Source organism: Oncorhynchus gorbuscha, unplaced genomic scaffold (assembly GCF_021184085.1).
Source record: "Oncorhynchus gorbuscha isolate QuinsamMale2020 ecotype Even-year unplaced genomic scaffold, OgorEven_v1.0 Un_scaffold_872, whole genome shotgun sequence".
NCBI lineage: Eukaryota > Metazoa > Chordata > Actinopteri > Salmoniformes > Salmonidae > Oncorhynchus > Oncorhynchus gorbuscha.
This window is the reverse complement of record NW_025745855.1, coordinates 32,501-53,310: the sequence shown is the minus strand read 5'-3', so window position 1 is coordinate 53,310 and position 20,810 is coordinate 32,501. Positions and strand designations below refer to the sequence as shown.

The 20,810-nt window shown below is 47.2% G+C and overlaps 1 protein-coding gene across 1 annotated transcript in view; it reads left to right on the top strand.

Moving 5' to 3' along the window:
• LOC124020645 (caskin-1-like) overlaps nucleotides 1-20,810 on the top strand; it is a gene marked incomplete at its 3' end in the record, with an annotated part of 73,216 nt that overhangs the window by 30,268 nt on the left and 22,138 nt on the right. Inside the window, exons 2-7 of the mRNA XM_046335886.1 lie at nucleotides 5,984-6,035; nucleotides 10,889-10,986; nucleotides 11,192-11,337; nucleotides 15,045-15,140; nucleotides 16,977-17,107; nucleotides 20,012-20,120. Coding sequence (XP_046191842.1) covers nucleotides 5,984-6,035; nucleotides 10,889-10,986; nucleotides 11,192-11,337; nucleotides 15,045-15,140; nucleotides 16,977-17,107; nucleotides 20,012-20,120 — 632 coding nt within the window. The remainder of the gene's footprint in view (nucleotides 1-5,983; nucleotides 6,036-10,888; nucleotides 10,987-11,191; nucleotides 11,338-15,044; nucleotides 15,141-16,976; nucleotides 17,108-20,011; nucleotides 20,121-20,810) is intronic.

Here is a 20,810-nt window from a genome sequence, read left to right as displayed (position 1 = left end):
ACACACACACACACACACACGCAAACACTCTCACACACACACAAACACACACACACACCCACACACACACACGCAAACACACACACACGCACACAAACACGCACACACACAAACACACACACACACACACAAACACACACACACGCAAACACACACACACACAAACACTCTCACACACACACGCAAACACGCAAACACTCTCACACACGCAAACACTCTCACACACACACAAACACGCACACACACACACACAAAGAATTGGCCTCAAGCGTGCCATTAGTTTAGGAAATAAGAGAAGAGACCCGAGAGAGAGAGAGAGAGAGAGAGAGAGAGAGAGAGAGAGAGAGAGAGAGAGAGAGAGAGAGAGAGAGAGAGAGAGAGAGAGAGAGAGAGACACAGAGAGAGAGAGAGAGAGAGAGACAGAGAGAGAGAGAGAGAGAGAGAGACACAGAGAGAGAGAGAGAGAGAGAGAGAGAGAGAGAGAGATATAGATAGAGATATATATAGATATAGAGAGAGAGAGAGAGAGAGAAAGAATTAGAAAACAAACCCAGATTTTGATTTACTCCCATATCTACTGAGGTGAAATTCCACAGTGTGACATCACAGCAGCAAGATGTGTGACCTGTTGCCACAGAGAGAAGAGGAGAGAGAACCAGTGAAGAACAAATACCATTTTAAATACGTTGTAAATACAACCCATATTTATGTTGATATATTAGATATAGATATATATATATATTAATCATCCAACACTGAATTAAAAACAAACCCAATTTTGATTTACTCCCATATCTACTGGGTGAAATTCAGGCAGTGTGACATCACAGCAGCAAGATGTGTGACCTGATGCCACGAGAAAAGGGCAACCAGTGAAGAACAAATACATTTTAAATACGTTGTAAATACAACCCATATTTATGTTGATTTTTTTTGTTTCTATTTTAATCATCCAACACTGTATTAAAGCAGGAAGCATCAGTGACTCGGTCAAACAGGCAAAGCGTCAATACAGGACTAAGATCGACTCGTACTACACCGGCTCTGACGAACCATCAAACAGGCAAAGCGTCAATACAGGACTAAGATCGACTCGTACTACACCGGCTCTGACGAACCATCAAACAGGCAAAGCGTCAATACAGGACTCAGATCGACTCGTACTACACCGGCTCTGACACTCATCGGATGTGGCAAACCATCAGACGACTGAGGGAAGCACAGCCGAGAGCTGTCCAGTGACACGAGCCTGGTCCTTCTGTAGCTCAGTTGGTAGAGCATGACGCTTGTAACGCCAGGGTAGTGGGTTCGATTCCCGGGACCACCTATAGGTAGAATGTATGCACAAATGACTGTAATTCGCTTTGGATAAAAGCGTCTGCTAAATGGCATATTATTATTATTATTATAACAGACAAACTAAACTACTTCTATGCTTGCTTTGAGGCAAATAACACTGAAACGTGCATGAGAGCACCAGCTGTTCCGGAGCCGATGTAAGACCTTTAACCTGTCTAACGAAACCCTGTTACGCGAGCGGAACCCATCGCCAACAACCAATGAAAATTGCAGGGCGCCAAATACAACAAATTCAACAGAAATCTCATAAATCAAATTTCTCAAACATACAAGTTTTAAGCACCATTTTAAAGATAACATTCTCGTTAATCCAGCCACAGTGTCTGATTTCAAAAATGCTTTACAGCAAAAGCTCCACAATGACATCACAATACCCCATAATGACATCACAATACCCCATAATGACTGTAGACTGCTGGGAGTCATGACACACCTGAATGTATTATCTATGATATCTAGTGAGACGTGTAGACTGCTGGGAGTCATGACACACGTGAATGAACACACAATATTAATGTCGTTTTGTGGGCTTGAGCTCTTAACATTATTTTGTCATTTTAATAGACAGGAAGTTGTGTGGTCTGAATTTGTTATAGCAGTGTTCTGCTGATAGACAGATGGCAATGACTGGCAAACTCTGTTCAACGGGCTCTGTCCTGTCTGTGTGTGTGTGTGTGTGTGTGTGTGTGTGTGTGTGTGTGTGTGTGTGTGTGTGTGTGTGTGTGTGTGTGTGTGTGTGTGTGTGTGTGTGTGTGTGTGTGTGTGTGTGTGTGTGTGTGTGTGTGTGTGTGTGTGTGTGTGTGTGTGTAGCCAGCCTCTCTGTTCTACTGTTTTTTCCTATACGTGGTTCCACTCTCACCTCGCGGTGAACCAGGCTTCCTTCCGCTAGCCTCTGGTAAACCAGGCTTCCTTCTGCTAGCCTCGTGGTGAACCAGGCTTCCTTCCGCTAGCCTCGTGTTAAACCAGGCTTCCTTCCGCTAGCCTCCAGGCTTCCTTCCGCTAGCCTCGTGGTAACCAGGCTTCCTTCCGCTAGCCTCGTGGTGAACCAGGCTTCCTTCCGCTAGCCTCGTGGTGAACCAGGCTTCCTTCCGCTAGCCTCGTGGTGAACCAGGCTTCCTTCCGCTAGCCTCGTGGTGAACCAAGCTTCCTTCCGCTAGCCTCGTGGTAAACCAGGCTTCCTTCCGCTAGCCTCGTGGTGAACCAGGCTTCCTTCCGCTAGCCTCGTGGTGAACCAAGCTTCCTTCCGCTAGCCTCGTGGTGAACCAGGCTTCCTTCCGCTAGCCTCGTGGTAAACCAGGCTTCCTTCCGCTAGCCTCGTGGTAAACCAGGCTTCCTTCCGCTAGCCTCGTGGTAAACCAGGCTTCCTACCGCTAGCCTCACGGTGAACCAGGCTTCCTTCCGCTAGCCTCGTGGTGAACCAGGCTTCCTTCTGCTAGCCTCGTGGTGAACCAGGCTTCCTTCCGCTAGCCTTGTGGTGAACCAGGCTTCCTTCCGCTAGCCTCGTGGTAAACCAGGCTTCCTTCCGCTAGCCTCGTGGTAAACCAGGCTTCCTTCCGCTAGCCTCGTGGTAAACCAGGCTTCCTTCCCTGAAACGGGAAGCCTGGGGAGGCTCCGTGGCTAAAGAGCTGTCGGAAACCTGGAGGGAATCAGTGACATCTCACCACACGTCAAACCAATCAAAATGCCTCTAAAATGCCTCTAATTGGGGGTGGAGCTGAGGCCACATCAATGTTTTAAATGTTGATGTTTCTGTAGTGATATTTGGCTGTAAAGCTTGAGGGACAAGAAGTAGCTCGCCACATCGAGGTTCGTTTTAAGAAAATCCTTGTTTCTCTCACGATTATAAACTCCTATTTTTCTTTATGAAAACCTGCATATTATTGACCTACAAGGTTAGCTGTATAAGCCCAGACGCTAGCTTAGCTGTGTTAGCCCAGACGCTGGCTTAGCTGTGTTAGCCCAGACGCTGGCTTAGCTGTGTTAGCCCAGACGCTAGCTTAGCTGTGTTAGCCAAGACGCTTGCTTAGCTGTGTTAGCCCAGACGCTAGCTTAGCTGTGTTAGTCCAGACGCTAGCTTAGCTGTGTTAACCCGGACGCTACTTTAGCTGTGTTAGCCTGTGTTAGCCCAGACGCTAGTTTAGCTGTGCTAGCCCTAGTTTAGCTGTGTTAGCCCAGACGCTAGCTTAGCTGTGGTATCATCCCAGACAGGCCAGTCGTGTGAGAAACTCATTATAATCCGGTATCATCCCAGACAGGCCAGTCGTGTGAGAACCTCGGCATTATAATCTGGTATTATAATCTGGTATTATAATCTGGTATCATCCCAGACAGGCCAGTCGTGTGAGAAACTCGTCATTATAATCTGGTATCATCCCAGACAGGCCAGTCGTGTGAGAACCTCGGCATTATAATCTGGTATCATCCCAGACAGGCCAGTCGTGTGAAAAACTCATCATTATAATCTGGTATCATCCCAGACAGGCCAGTCGTGTGAGAAACTCGCCATTATAATCTGGTATCATCCCAGACAGGCAAGTCGTGTGAGAAACTCATCATTATAGTCTGGTATTATAATCTGGTATCATCCCAGACAGGCCAGTCGTGTGAGAAACTCATCATTATAATCTGGTATCATCCCAGACAGGCCAGTCGTGTGAGAACCTCGGCATTATAATCTGGTATCATCCCAGACAGGCCAGTCGTGTGAGAAACTCGCCATTATAATCTGGTATCATCCCAGACAGGCAAGTCGTGTGAGAAACTCATCATTATAATCTGGTATCATCCCAGACAGGCCAGTCGTGTGAGAAACTCATCATTATAATCTGGTATCATCCCAGACAGGCCAGTCGTGTGAGAACCTCGCCATTATAATCTGGTATCATCCCAGACAGGCCAGTCGTGTGAGAAACTCGTCATTATAATCTGGTATCATCCCAGACAGGCCAGTCGTGTGAGAACCTCGCCATTATAATCTGGTATCATCCCAGACAGGCCAGTCGTGTGAGAAACTCATCATTATAATCTGGCATTATAATCTGGTATCATCCCAGACAGGCCAGTCGTGTGAGAAACTCATCATTATAGTCTGGTATTATAATCTGGTATCATCCCAGACAGGCCAGTCGTGTGAGAAACTCGTCATTATAATCTGGTATCATCCCAGACAGGCCAGTCGTGTGAGAACCTCGGCATTATAATCTGGTATCATCCCAGACAGGCCAGTTGTGTGAGAAACTCATCATTATAATCTGGTATTATAATCTGGTATTATAATCTGGTATCATCCCAGACAGGCCAGTCGTGTGAGAAACTCGTCATTATAATCTGGTATCATCCCAGACAGGCCAGTCGTGTGAGAAACTCGTCATTATAATCTGGTATCATCCCAGACAGGCCAGTCGTGTGAGAACCTCGGCATTATAATCTGGTATCATCCCAGACAGGCCAGTCGTGTGAAAAACTCATCATTATAATCTGGTATTATAATCTGGTATCATCCCAGACAGGCCAGTCGTGTGAGAACCTCGGCATTATAATCTGGTATCATCCCAGACAGGCCAGTCGTGTGAGAAACTCATCATTATAATCTGGTATTATAATCTGGTATCATCCCAGACAGGCCAGTCGTGTGAGAACCTCGGCATTATAATCTGGTATCATCCCAGACAGGCCATGTTTTGCTCCTTAAATATCCACTTCCTCATGTTGTAGAAGAGCATTTGCATAGTTGCATAGTGCAACCCCAGACCACGTGTAACTACGGCAACCCATGACCTCCACATCGTCTTCTTCTTCTGCGGGATCCTCTGCGGGATCCTCTGAGAGGGGGAGAGACAGACACCCCGGAGACAGTTGATGAAGCCCTTTTTTGGGGGGGGAGTCTTGAAATGGAACACACGCACACACACACTCATACACACACTCATACACACACACACACACACACACACACACACACACACACACACACACACACACACACACACACACACACACACACACACACACACACACACACACACACACACACACACACACACACACACACACACACACACACACACAGAGACAGTAAGTGAATGAAAGTCAGTGAGGAAGTGGTCTGTCTTCCAGACAGTAGAGAGACTGTCCTGCATCCTGCCTCAGGAGAGAGAGGAGACTGTGTGTGTGTGTGTGTGTGTGTGTGTGTGTGTGTGTGTGTGTGTGTGTGTGTGTGATGTGTGTGTGTGTGTGTGATTTTGTGTGTAACTGTGTGTGTGTGTGTGTTCATCAACTGTGTAACTACAGTAACTAAATTGTGAGTGAAGAGTACAAGGCAGTTCATCACCTGGTAGTTATATAAATTCCCGAGGGAACTGTACCGGGTTGTTTCCTAGGTAACCACCGGCTGTATTCGTCCAATGTCCTACTTCTCTAAGTTACAATCACACTTTATTTACAAGCGTTTATAATATATAATAGTCCTACTTCTCTACGTTACAACCTGCATGATAGAAAGGAAAGAGAAGATTTTTAAAGTAACTAAAGTAACTGAAGTAACTGAAGTAACTACAGTAACTACAGTAACTACAGTAACTACAGTAACTACAGTAACTAAAGTCTGTCGTTCTGTCTGTTTCAGAGCTCCTTGGTTCTGCTAAGAGGGTCAACGTCAACTTTCAGGATACAGACGGGTGAGTGGACAGAGACACACACACACACACACATGCTCGCACACACACACACACACACACATAGACACACACGCACGCACACACACACACACACGCACACGCACGCACGCACGCACGCACGCACGCACGCACAGACACAAACACACACACACACACAGAGACACACACACACACACGCACGCACGCACACACACACACACACACACACACACATAGACACACGCACGCACACACACACACACACGCACACACACACACACGCACGCACGCACGCACAGACACAAACACACACACACACACAGAGACACAGACACACACACACAAATACGCACGCACACACACTCACAGATACACGCACACACACACACACACGCACACACACCCACACAGACACAAACACACACACACACAGACACAGACACACACACACACACACGCACACGCACGCACGCACACCCACACAGACACAAACACACAGAGACACACACGCACACACGCACGCACGCACGCACGCACACCCACACAGACACACACACACAAATACGCACGCACACACACCCACACAGACACAAACACACACACACGCACACGCACACACTGACACACAGACACACAAGCGTGATGATGCAGTTTTGCTGTGTGTGTGTGCGTGCGTGTGTTAATTCTATGATTCCATCTACGTTTTGTGTCCCTAGAGAGAGAGAGAGAGAGAGAGAGAGAGAGAGAGAGAGAGAGAGAGAGAGAGAGAGAGAGAGAGAGAGAGAGAGACAGAGAGAGACAGAGAGAGACAGAGAGAGAGAGAGAGAGAGAGAGAGAGACAGAGAGAGAGAGAGAGAGAGACAGAGAGAGAGAGAGATCTACAGAGAGAGAGAGAGAGAGAGAGAGAGAGAGAGAGAGAGAGAGAGAGAGAGAGAGAGAGAGAGAGAGAGAGAGAGAGAGAGAGAGAGAGAGAGAGAGAGAGAGAGAGAGAGAGAGAGAGAGAGAGAGAGAGAGAGAGAGAGAGAGAGAGAGACAGAGAGAGAGAGAGAGAGAGAGAGAGAGAGAGAGAGAGAGAGAGATCCCTCACACACTGACTCTATCCCTCACGCTGACTCTATCCCTCACACACTGCCTCTGTCCCTCACACTGACTCTATCCCTCACACTGACTCTGTCCCTCACACACTGCCTTTGTCCCTCACACACTGACTCTGTCCCTCACACACTGACTCTGTCCCTCACACTGACTCTATCCCTCACACTGACTCTATCCCTCACACTGACTCTATCCCTCACACTGACTCTATCCCTTACACACTGCCTCTATCCCTCACGCTGACTCTATCCCTCACGCTGACTCTATCCCTCACGCTGACTCTATCCCTCACACACTGACTCTATCCCTCACACACTGCCTCTATCCCTCACACTGACTCTATCCCTCACACTGACTCTATCCCTCACACACTGACTCTATCCCTCACACACTGACTCTATCCCTCACACACTGACTCTATCCTCACACACTGCCTCTATCCCTCACACACTGCCTCTGTCCCTCACACTGACTCTGTCCCTCACACTGACTCTATCCCTCACACTGACTCTATCCCTCACACTGACTCTATCCCTCACACTGACTCTATCCCTCACACACTGACTCTATCCCTCACACACTGAATCTATCCCTCACACACTGCCTCTATCCCTCACACACTGCCTCTATCCCTCACACACTGCCTCTATCCCTCACACTGCCACTCACACACTGCCTCTATCCCTCACACACTGCCTCTATCCCTCACTCATTGACTCTATCCCTCACACTGACTCTATCCCTCACACACTGCCTCTATCCCTCACACTGACACTCACACACTGCCTGTATCCCTCACACAATGCCTCTATCCCTCACACTGCCACTCACACACTGCCTCTATCCCTCACACTGACACTCACACAATGCCTCTATCCCTCACACACTGCCTCTATCCCTCACACTGACACTCACACACTGCCTCTATCCCTCACACTGACACTCACACACTGCCTGTATCCCTCACACAATGCCTCTATCCCTCACACTGCCACTCACACACTGCCTCTATCCCTCACACTGACACTCACACACTGCCTGTATCCCTCACACAATGCCTCTATCCCTCACACTGCCACTCACACACTGCCTCTATCCCTCACACTGACACACACACACGGTCTATGCCACCCCCCACACAAAATAAGGCATCAAACACACCACTACTGTATACTGTAACCCCACATGAAGTACATTGTTTACAAAGTTTCTCTCTTGTCCTCTCTCTCCATCCCTCTCTCTCCATCCCTCTCTCCATCATCCCTCTCTCTCCATCATCCCTCTCTCTCCATCATCCCTCTCTCTTCATCCCTCTCTCCATCATCCCTCTCTCCATCATCCCTCTCTCCATCATCCCTCTCTCTCCATCCCTCTCTCTCTCATCCCTCTCTCCATCATCCCGCTCCCTCCATCCCTCTCTCTCCATCCCTCTCTCACCATCATCCCTCTCTCTCTCCATCATCCCTCTCTCTCTCCATCATCCCTCTCTCCATCATCCCTCTCTCCATCCCTCTCTCTCCATCATCCCTCTCTCTCCATCATCCCTCTCTCTCCATCCCTATCTCTCATCCCTCTCTCTCATCCCTCTCTCTCCATCCCTCTCTCTCCATCCCTCTCTCTCCATCATCCCTCTCTCCATCCCTCTCTCTCCATCATCCCTCTCTCTCTCCATCATCCCTCTCTCTCTCCATCATCCCTCTCTCCATCATCCCTCTCTCCATCATCCCTCTCTCTCCATCATCCCTCTCTCTCCATCATCCCTCTCTCTCCATCATCCCTCTTTCCATCATCCCTCTCTCTCCATCATCCCTCTCTCCATCATCCCTCTCTCTCCATCATCCCTCTCTCCATCATCCCTCTCTCTCCATCCCTCTCTCCATCATCCCTCTCTCTCCATCCCTCTCTCTCCATCCCTCTCTCCCATCCCTCTCTCCATCATCCCTCTCTCTCCATCATCCCTCTATCTCATCCTTCCCTACATCCCTCTCTCCATCCCTCTCTCTCCATCCCTCTCTCCATCATCCCTCTCTCTCCATCATCCCTCTCTCCCTCCATCCCTCTCTCTATCTCATCCTTCCCTACATCCCTCTCTCCATCCCTCTCTCTCCATCCCTCTCTCCATCATCCCTCTCTCTCCATCATCCCTCTCTCCCTCCATCCCTCTCTCTATCTCATCCTTCCCTACATCCCTCTCTCCATCATCCCTCTCTCCATCCCTCTCTCTCCATCCCTCTCTCTATCATCCCTCTCTCCATCATCCCTCTCTCCATCATCCCTCTCTCCATCATCCCTCCCTCTCCATCCCTCCCCATCATCCCACTTCCTCCATTCCTCTCTCTCCATCCCTCTCTCTCCATCATCCCTTTCTCCATCCCTCTCTCTCCATCATCCCTCTCTCTCTCCATCCCTCTCTCCATCCCTCTGCCCTCTCCTTCTCCATCCATCCCTCTCTCCTCTCTTCCATCCCAGGTAGCCTAGTGTTTAGAGCGTTGAGCCAGTAACCGAAAGCTTGCTAGATCGAATCCCTGAGCTGACAATGTAAAAATATGTCGCTCTGCCCCTGAACAGGGCAGTTAACCCACTGTTCCTAGGCTGTCATTGTAAATAAGAATTTGGTCTTAACTGACTTGCCTAGTTAAATAAAAAAATATCCCTCTAGGGGGGCTCCTCTCTCTCTTATCCTTCTCCATCCAGCTGACAGTAGTAGATACGAGTTAGTCTACACACCAGGAAACAGATGTGTTCGGCTAGCTAGATAACCCACAATAGAAGCCCAGTGTATGTCTGTGTATCTGTGTGTGTCTGTGTAAGGTTGAGTGATTGTAGTTGTAATCCAGTCCATTATGACATCAGCTGGTCTTTTAATCCATGATGACTCTTCCTGTCCATTATGGAGTTACCATACCTCCCACTGTGCCCTAAATCAGGGCTTCTCACACACGCAATAAAAACAACAATATCCCTGATGCCAAGAGAGAGGTGGGCCTTAAAATGTTCCTTCACAGGGCCCAAAAATTGTTTTTATCCAGTCATGAAGTCATAGGAGAATCCTTGGTTCGATTGGTCATGAAGTCATAGTAGATCTCCTTGGTTCGATTGGTCATGAAGTCATAGTAGATCTCCTTGGTTTGATTGGTCATGAAGTCATAGTAGATCTCCTTGGTTTGATTGGTCATGAAGTCATAGTAGAACTCCTTGGTTTGATTGGTCATGAAGTCATAGTAGATCTCCTTGGTTTGATTGGTCATGAAGTCATAGCAGAACTCCTTGGTTTGATTGGTCATAGTAGATCTCCTTGGTTTGATTGGTCATGAAGTCATAGTAGATCTCCTTGGTTCGATTGGTCATGAAGTCATAGTAGATCTCCTTGGTTCGATTCGTCATGAAGTCATAGTAGATCTCCTTGGTTTGATTGGTCATGAAGTCATAGTAGAACTCCTTGGTTTGATTGGTCATAGTAGATCTCCTTGGTTTGATTGGTCATGAAGTCATAGTAGATCTCCTTGGTTCGATTGGTCATGAAGTCATAGTAGATCTCCTTGGTTCGATTGGTCATGAAGTCATAGTATATCTCCTTGTGTCCTATTCTTTATCTCTCGAGTTCTGATAATGAGGGATGTCCCTGATGAATCACAAAATGTTTCCCCGGACCCAAAACGTTTTAGAACATTTGCCCTAAATAACTTAAATACTGTGTGTGTGTGTGTGTGTGTGTGTGTGTGTGTGTGTGTGTGTGTGTGTGTGTGTGTGTGTGTGTGTGTGTGTGTGTGTGTGTGTAGGTTTGCTCCGCTGCACCATGCTGCTCTCAGTGGGAACCTGGAGCTCATCTCTCTGCTGCTGGAATCGCAGGCCACCGTGGACATCAGGGACCAGAAGGGTGAGACACATACACACACACACACACACACACACACACACACACACACACACACACACACACACACACACACACACACACACACACACACACACACACACACACACACACACACACACACACACACACACACACACACACACACACACACACACGCGCTGCCGGCCGTAGTCTGATTCTGTCTTTTCCTCTGTGGTTGCCGTAGGGATGCGCCCACTGCACTACGCGGCTTGGCAGGGGAAGGCAGAGCCTATGAAGATGCTGCTGAAGTCTGGTTCGTCGGTCAATGGCCAATCAGACGAGGGACAGATCCCTCTGCACCTGTCGGCACAGCACGGACACTACGACGTGGTGAGTCACATTAGCTGTTGTTTAGCTCACGGCTAACGGAAGAGTTTCTGTTATCGATGTCATCTCCTGCCGTTGTGCCCTGGAGCAAGGCACTTAACACCTTAACCTGCTCCAGGGGCGCTGTGCTGTGTCTTCCAACCTGTGTGGCCAGGTCGCAATTGTAAATGAGAACTTGTTCTCAACTTGCCTACCTTGTTAAATAAAGGTGAAATAAAATAAATAAATAAATGTATCTTAGAGGGGTCGGGTAGGTAGCCTAGTGGTTAGAGTAGGGGGGGCAGGTAGCGTAGTGGTTAGAGGGGGCAGGTAGCCTAGTGGTTAGAGTAGGGGGGCAGGTAGCCTAGTGGTTAGAGGGGGCAGGTAGCGTAGTGGTTAGAGTAGGGGGGCAGGTAGCCTAGTGGTTAGAGGGGGGCAGGTAACCTAGTGGTTAGAGTAGGGGGCAGGTAGCCTAGTGGTTAGAGTAGGGGGGGCAGGTAGCCTAGTGGTTAGAGTAGGGGGGCAGGTAGCCTAGTGGTTAGGGGGGCAGGTAGCCTAGTGGTTAGAGTAGGGGGGCAGGTAGCGTAGTGGTTAGAGGGGGCAGGTAGCCTAGTGGTTAGAGGGGGGCAGGTAGCCTAGTGGTTAGAGTAGGGGGGCAGGTAGCGTAGTGGTTAGAGGGGGGCAGGTAGCGTAGTGGTTAGAGGGGGGCAGGTAGCCTAGTGGTTAGAGGGGGTTGCAGGTAGCCTAGTGGTTAGAGGGGGGGCAGGTAGCCTAGTGGTTAGAGTAGGGGGGGGCAGGTAGCGTAGTGGTTAGAGGGGGGCAGGTAGCCTAGTGGTTAGAGGGGGGTTGCAGGTAGCCTAGTGGTTAGAGGGGGGACAGGTAGCCTAGTGGTTAGAGGGGGTTGCAGGTAGCCTAGTGATTAGAGGGGGGGACAGGTAGCCTAGTGGTTAGAGGGGGTTGCAGGTAGCCTAGTGGTTAGAGGGGGGACAGGTAGCCTAGTGGTTAGGGCGTTAGGCCAGCAACCCGAAAGGTTGCAGGTTCAAATCCATCGAGCTGACAGGGTACAAAAAAATCTGTCATTCTACCCCTGAACAAGGCAGTTAACCCCCTGTTCCCGGTAGGCCGTCATTCTGCCCCTGAACAAGGCAGTTAACCCCTGTTCCCCGGTAGGCCGTCATTCTGCCCCTGAACAAGGCAGTTAACCCCTGTTCCCCGGTAGGCCGTCATTCTGCCCCTGAACAAGGCAGTTAACCCCTGTTCCCCGGTAGGTCGTCATTCTGCCCCTGAACAAGGCAGTTAACCCCTGTTCCCCGGTAGGCCGTCATTCTGCCCCTGAACAAGGCAGTTAAACCCCCTGTTCCCCGGTAGGCCGTCAAACTGCCCCTGAACAAGGCAGTTAACCCACTGTTCCCCGGTAGGCCGTCGTCCTGCCCCTGAACAAGGCAGTTAACCCCCTGTTCCCCGGTAGGCCGTCATTCTGCCCCTGAACAAGGCAGTTAACCCCCTGTTCCCCGGTAGGTTGTCGTTCTGCCCCTGAACAAGGCAGTTAACCCCCTGTTCCCCGGTAGGCTGTCGTTCTGCCTCCTAAAGAAGGCAGTTAACACCCTGTTCCCTAGTAGGTCATCATTGTAAATAATAATTTGTTCTTAACCAACTTGCCTAGTTAAATAAAGGTTAAACTGAAGACTAATCTCCCTGTGACAGAGTCTTGTTGTTGTTGTTGTTGTTGTTGTTCCCCCAGTCTGAGATGTTGCTCCAGCACCAGTCTAATCCGTGTGTTGTTGTTGTTGTTGTTCACCCAGTCTGAGATGTTGCTTCAGCACCAGTCTAATCCGTGTGTTGTTGTTCCCCCAGTCTGAGATGTTGCCCCAACACCAGTCTAATCAGTGTGTTGTTGTTCCCCCAGTCTGAGATGTTGCTTCAGCACCAGTCTAATCAGTGTGTTGTTGTTGTCCCCAGTCTGAGATGTTGCTCCAACACCAGTCTAATCCGTGTGTTGTTGTTGTTCCCCCAGTCTGAGATGTTGCTTCAGCACCAGTCTAATCCGTGTGTTGTTGTTCCCCCAGTCTGAGATGTTGCTCCAGCACCAGTCTAATCAGTGTGTTGTTGTTCCCCCAGTCTGAGATGTTGCTCCAGCACCAGTCTAATCCCCCCCAGTCTGAGATGTTGCTTCAGCACCAGTCTAATCAGTGTGTTGTTGTTGTTGTTGTTGTTGTTCCCCCAGTCTGAGATGTTGCTTCAGCACCAGTCTAATCCGTGTGTTGTTGTTGTTGTTGTCCCCAGTCTGAGATATTGCTCCAACACCAGTCTAATCAGTGTGTTGTTGTTGTTGTTGTTGTTGTTCCCCCAGTCTGAGATGTTGCTCCAACACCAGTCTAATCCGTGTGTTGTTGTCCCCAGTCTGAGATGTTGCTCCAACACCAGTCTAATCCGTGTGTTGTTGTCCCCAGTCTGAGATGTTGCCCCAACACCAGTCTAATCCTGTTGTTGTTGTTGTTGTTGTTGTTGTTGTTGTTGTTGTTGTTGTTGTTCCCCCAGTCTGAGATGTTGCTCCAACACCAGTCTAATCTGTGTTGTTGTTGTTGTTGTTCCCCCAGTCTGAGATGTTGCTCCAACACCAGTCTAATCCGTGTGTTGTTGTTGTTGTTGTTCACCCAGTCTGAGATGTTGCCCCAACACCAGTCTAATCCGTGTGTTGTTGTTGTTGTTGTTCCCCCAGTCTGAGATGTTGCTTCAGCACCAGTCTAATCCGTGTGTTCTTGTTCCCCCAGTCTGAGATGTTGCTCCAACACCAGTCTAATCCGTGTGTTGTTGTTCCCCCAGTCTGAGATGTTGCTCCAGCACCAGTCTAATCCGTGTGTTGTTGTTCCCCCAGTCTGAAATGTTGCTCCAGCACCAGTCTAATCCGTGTGTTGTTGTTGTTGTTCCCCCAGTCTGAGATGTTGCTTCAGCACCAGTCTAATCCGTGTGTTCTTGTTCCCCCAGTCTGAGATGTTGCTCCAACACCAGTCTAATCCGTGTGTTGTTGTTCCCCCAGTCTGAGATGTTGCTCCAGCACCAGTCTAATCCGTGTGTTGTTGTTCCCCCAGTCTGAAATGTTGCTCCAGCACCAGTCTAATCCGTGTGTTGTTGTTGTTGTTCCCCCAGTCTGAGATGTTGCTCCAGCACCAGTCTAATCCGTGTGTTGTTGTTCCCCCAGTCTGAGATGTTGCTCCAGCACCAGTCTAATCCGTGTGTTGTTGTTGTTGTTCCCCCAGTCTGAGATGTTGCTCCAACACCAGTCTAATCCGTGTGTTGTTGTTCCCCCAGTCTGAGATGTTGCTCCAGCACCAGTCTAATCCGTGTGTTGTTGTTCCCCCAGTCTGAGATGTTGCTCCAGCACCAGTCTAATCCGTGTGTTGTTGTTCCCCCAGTCTGAGATGTTGCTCCAACACCAGTCTAATCCGTGTGTTGTTGTTCCCCCAGTCTGAGATGTTGCTCCAGCACCAGTCTAATCCGTGTGTTGTTGTTCCCCCAGTCTGAGATGTTGCTCCAGCACCAGTCTAATCCGTGTGTTGTTGTTGTTGTTCCCCCAGTCTGAGATGTTGCTCCAACACCAGTCTAATCCGTGTGTTGTTGTTCCCCCAGTCTGAGATGTTGCTCCAGCACCAGTCTAATCCGTGTGTTGTTGTTCCCCCAGTCTGAGATGTTGCTCCAGCACCAGTCTAATCCGTGTGTTGTTGTTCCCCCAGTCTGAGATGTTGCTCCAACACCAGTCTAATCCGTGTATAGTGGACAATGCAGGAAAGACTCCTCTCGATCTGGCCTGTGAGTTCGGCAGGGTCGGGGTGAGTAACTAACTCTACTAACTTCATGACCTATTTACTTTACAGTTTTGTTGGTGTTGTATGGACTTTGGACACTGGCCATCCGGGTTAGAAGACCTCCATTTTACTCTCCCGGGTGACGTTGTTCTAACCAAGGGTGCTGTGGTGGTGTTTTTTTAATGACAAACAAAACTCTGGGCTTGTTTGGCAGATGTTTTACTAGACCAGACTGAAAACTACTAGACTTGACCTCACGGGTTTGGTTAAAACTACTAGCTTTGGGCTAACGGGCTTGGTTTAAACTACTAGCCTTGAGCTAACGGACTTGGTTAAAACTACTAGCCTTGGGCTAACGAGCTTGGTTAAAACTACTAGCCTTGGGCTAACGGGCTTGGTTAAAACTACTAGCCTTGGCCTAACGAGCTAGGTTAAAACTACTAGCCTTGGGCTAACGGGCTTGGTTAAAACTACTAGCCTTGGGCTAACGGGCTAGGTTAAAACTACTACCTTGGGCTAACCGGCTAGGTTTAAACTACTACCCGTGGGCTAACGGGCTAGGTTAAAACTACTACCCTTGGGCTAACGGGCTTGGTTAAAACTACTAGCCTTGGGCTAACGGGCTTGGTTAAAACTACTAGCCTTGGGCTAACGGGCTTGGTTAAAACTACTAGCATTGGGCTAACGGGCTTGGTTAAAACTACTAACCTTGGGCTAACGGGCTTGGTTAAAACTACTAGCCTTGGGCTAACGGGCTTGGTTAAAACTACTAGCATTGGGCTAACGGGCTTGGTTAAAACTACTAACCTTGGGCTAACGGGCTTGGTTAAAACTACTAGCCTTGGGCTAACGGGCTTGGTTAAAACTACTAGCCTTGGGCTAACGGGCTTGGTTAAAACTACTAGCATTGGGCTAACAGGCTTGGTTAAAACTACTAACCTTGGGCTAACGGGCTTGGTTAAAACTACTAGCCTTGGGCTAACGGGCTTGGTTAAAACTACTAGCCTTGGGCTAACGGGCTTGGTTAAAACTACTAGCCTTGGGCTAACGGGCTTGGTTAAAACTACTAGCCTTGGGCTAACGGGCTTGGTTAAAACTACTAGCCTTGGGCTAACGGGCTTGGTTAAAAGTACTAGCCTTGGGCTAACGGGCTTGGTTAATTTCCATCCCTGTCCATGATCAATATGCAACTAGCACACTGCCAGAATATCCTTGTGATGGCCAGTGTGGGTGTGGGATTTTTCTCCAGCAGTAAATGTGTGTGTTTGTAGGTGGTTCAGCTCCTGCTCAACAGTAACGTGTGTGTGTGTGTGTGTGTGTGTGTGTGTGTGTGTGTGTGTGTGTGTGTGTGTGTGTGTGTGTGTGTGTGTGTGTGTGTGTGTGTGTGTGTGTGTGTGTGTGTGTGTGTGTGTGTAGGTGGTTCAGCTCCTGCTCAACAGTAACGTGTGTGTGTGTGTGTGTGTGTGTGTGTGTGTGTGTGTGTGTGTGTGTGTGTGTGTGTGTGTGTGTGTGTGTGTGTGTGTGTGTGTGTGTGTGTGTGTGTGTGTGTAGGTGGTTCAGCTCCTGCTCAACAGTAACGTGTGTGTGTGTGTGTGTGTGTGTGTGTGTGTGTGTGTGTGTGTGTGTGTGTGTGTGTGTGTGTGTGTGTGTGTGTGTGTGTGTAGGTGGTTCAGCTCCTCTCAACAGTAACGTCAACAGTAACGTGTGTGTGTGTGTGTGTGTGTGTGTGTGTGTGTGTGTGTGTGTGTGTGTGTGTGTGTCATACTGTGTGTGTGTGTGTGTGTGTGTGGTGTGTGTGTGTGTATAAAACAAATGGTTCAGCTCCTTCTCAACAGTAACGACGTGTGTGTGTCTGTGTAGGTGGTTCAGCTCCTTCTCAACAGTAACATGTGTGTGGCCCTACTGGAACTGAAACCAGGAGATTCTACTGACCCCAATGGGACCTCTCCTCTACACCTGGCGGCCAAGAACGGACACATAGACATCATCAGGTAACACACACACACACACACACACACACACACACACACACACACACACACAACAATGACACACACTTACACATACACACACAATGACACCTTACACACACACAACACACACACACATGGTCATCCAATAATTATACCCAAAAATCTCTCCTATATCGGTCACATCGACAAATTACCCAGCCTTATATGGTCATACTATAATTATAATATCAACAAATGACCCGGGCCTTATATGGTCATACTATAATTATACTATAAAACTAATGACCCAGCCTAATATGGTCATACTATAATTATACTATAAAACAAATGACCCAGCCTTATATGGTCATACTATCAACTAATGATCCAGCCTTATATGGTCATACTATCAACTAATGACTCAGCCTTATATGGTCATACTATCAACTAATGACCCAGCCTTATATGGTCATACTATCAACTAATGACCCAGCCTTATATGGTCATACTATCAACTAATGACCCAGCCTTATATGGTCATACTATCAATTAATGACCCGGCCTTATATGGTCATACTATCAACTAATGACCCAGCCTTATATGGTCATACTATCAACTAATGACCCAGCCTTATATGGTCATACTATAATTATAATATCAACTAATGACCCAGCCTTATATGGTCATACTATAATTATAATTTCAACAAATGACCCAGTTTACCATGTTAGGATATATTGATAGTTCTAGTTAGTATTTATTGGGCCAGATGATTAACTATGTTAACCTCTAGCGTCGAACAATCCCGTATCAGGGAGCGTGATCATAGCCTCAAGCTGATTACCATAACGCAACGTTTCCTATTCATGAAAATCGCAAATGAAATGAAATAAATATATTGGCTCACAAGCTTAGCCTTTTGTTAACAACACTGTCATCTCAGATTTTCAAAATATGCTTTTCAACCAAAGTTACACAAGCCATTGTGTAAGAGTATTGATAGCCTAGCATAGCATTAAGCCTAGCATTCAGCAGGCAACATTTTCACAAAAACAAGAAAAGCATTCAAATAAAATAATGTACCTTTGAAGAACTTCGGATGTTTTCAATGACAAGACTCTTAGTTAGATAGCAAATGTTATTTTTTTCCAAAAAGATTATTTGTGTAGACGAAATAGCTCCGTTTTGGCTAAGAAAAATACCGGAAAATGCAGTCACTTACAACGCCAAACTTGTTTCCAAATTAGTTCTATAATATCGACAGAAACATGGCAAACGTTGTTTAGAATCAATCCTCAAGGTGTTTTTCACATATCTATTCGATAATCTATCAGTGGTGGCAGTTGGCTTCTCATCAGAAGCAAACGGAAAAATACTGCAGCTGGAGATTACGCAATAATTGCGACGGAGGACACCAAGCGACCACCTGGTAAATGTAGTCTCTTATGGTCAATCTTCCAATGATATGCCTACAAATACGTCACAATGCTGTAGACACCTTGGGGAAAACGTGGAAAACGTAAGCTGACTCCTAGCTCCTCCACAGCCATATAAGGAGTCATTGGCATGAAGCGGTTTCATAAAATGCGGCACTTCCTGATTGGATTTTTATCTGGGTTTCGCCTGCAACATCAGTTCTGTGGCACACACAGACAATATCTTTGCAGTTTTGGAAACGTCAGAGTGTTTTCTTTCCAAAGCTGTCAATTACATGCATAGTAGAGCATCTTTTTGTGACAAAATATCTTGTTTAAAACGGGAACGTTTTTCATCCCAAAATTAAAAGAGCGCCCCCTATATCGAAGAAGTTCAGGTATATTGATAGTTCTAGTTAGTATTTATTGGGCCAGATGGTTAACCATGTTAGGGTATATTGATAGTTCTAGTTAGTATTTATTGGGCCAGATGTTTAACCATGTTAGGGTATATTGATAGTTCTAGTTAGTATTTATTGGGCCAGATGGTTAACCATGTTAGGGTATATTGATAGTTCTAGTTAGTATTTATTGGGCCAGATGTTTAACCATGTTAGGGTATATTGATAGTTCTAGTTAGTATTTATTGGGCCAGATGTTTAACCATGTTAGGGTATATTGATAGTTCTAGTTAGTATTTATTGGGCCAGATGGTTAACCATGTTAGGGTATATTGATAGTTCTAGTTAGTATTTATTGGGCCAGATGGATAACCATGTTAGGGTATATTGATAGGTCTAGTTAGTATTTATTGGGCCAGATGGTTAACCATGTTAGGGTATATTGATAGGTCTAGTTAGTATTTATTGGGCCAGATGGATAACCATGTTAGGGTATATTGATAGTTCTAGTTAGTATTTATTGGGCCAGATGGTTAACCATGTTAGGGTATATTGATAGTTCTAGTTAGTATTTATTGGGCCAGATGGATAACCATGTTAGGGTATATTGATAGGTCTAGTTAGTATTTATTGGGCCAGATGGTTAACCATGTTAGGGTATATTGATAGTTCTAGTTAGTATTTATTGGGCCAGATGTTTAACCATGTTAGGGTATATTGATAGTTCTAGTTAGTATTTATTGGGACAGATGGTTAACCATGTTAGGGTATATTGATAGTTCTAGTTAGTATTTATTGGGCCAGATGTTTAACCATGTTAGGGTATATTGATAGTTCTAGTTAGTATTTATTGGGACAGATGGTTAACCATGTTAGGGTATATTGATAGTTCTAGTTAGTATTTATTGGGCCAGATGGTTAACCATGTTAGAGTATATTGATAGTTCTAGTTAGTATTTATTGGGACAAATGTGCTCAAGCGATCAACAAAAACTGTCCAGATGAACATATTTGGGACAAATAAATGTATAAAACAATCATTTAAAAAAAATCTGTGTGTATGTTGTGTGTTGTGTTTGTGTGTGTGTGTGTGTGTGTATGGTGTGTGTGTGTGTGTGGTCCCCAGGCTGTTGATCCAGTCTGGAATAGACATCAACAGACAGACCAAGGCTGGCACGGCTCTGCATGAGGCAGCTCTCTGTGGGAAGACTGAGGCGGTTCGCCTCCTGCTGGATGTAAGAGGAACTACAACTAACCTTTAATCATTAACCCCTGACCCCTAACCCCTGACTCCTGCATGAGGCAACTCTCTGTGGGAAGACTGAGGTGGTTCGCCTCCTGCTGGATGTAAGAGGAACTACAACTAACCTTTAATCATTAACCCCTGAACCCTAACCCCTGACCCCTGCATGAGGCAACTCTCTGTGGGAAGACTGAGGCGGTTCGCCTCCTGCTGGATGTAAGAGGAACTACAACTAACCTTTAATCATTAACCCCTGACCCCTAACCCCTGACCCCTGCATGAGGCAGAGCTCTGTAGGAAGACTGATCGTTCCCTTAGCATCAGTCCAACACTAACTAACCTGATGTGGCCTTGATCGTTCCCTTAGCATCAGTCCAACACTAACTAACCTGATTCGGCCTTGATCGTTCCCTTAGCATCAGTCCAACACTAACTAACCTGATTCGGCCTTGATCGCCCCTTAGCATCAGTCCAACACTAACTAACCTGATTCGGCCTTGATCAGTTCCCTTGGCATCAGTCCAACACTAACTAACCTGATTCGGCCTTGATCGTTCCCTTGGCATCAGTCCAACACTAACTAACCTGAAACCACTGAACTCGGAAGCCTTTCTCAGAATTCCCGCCTCTTTTAAACACACCTCAACTAGTGCAGGGGTAGAACCAGGGTAGAGGTTCTAGT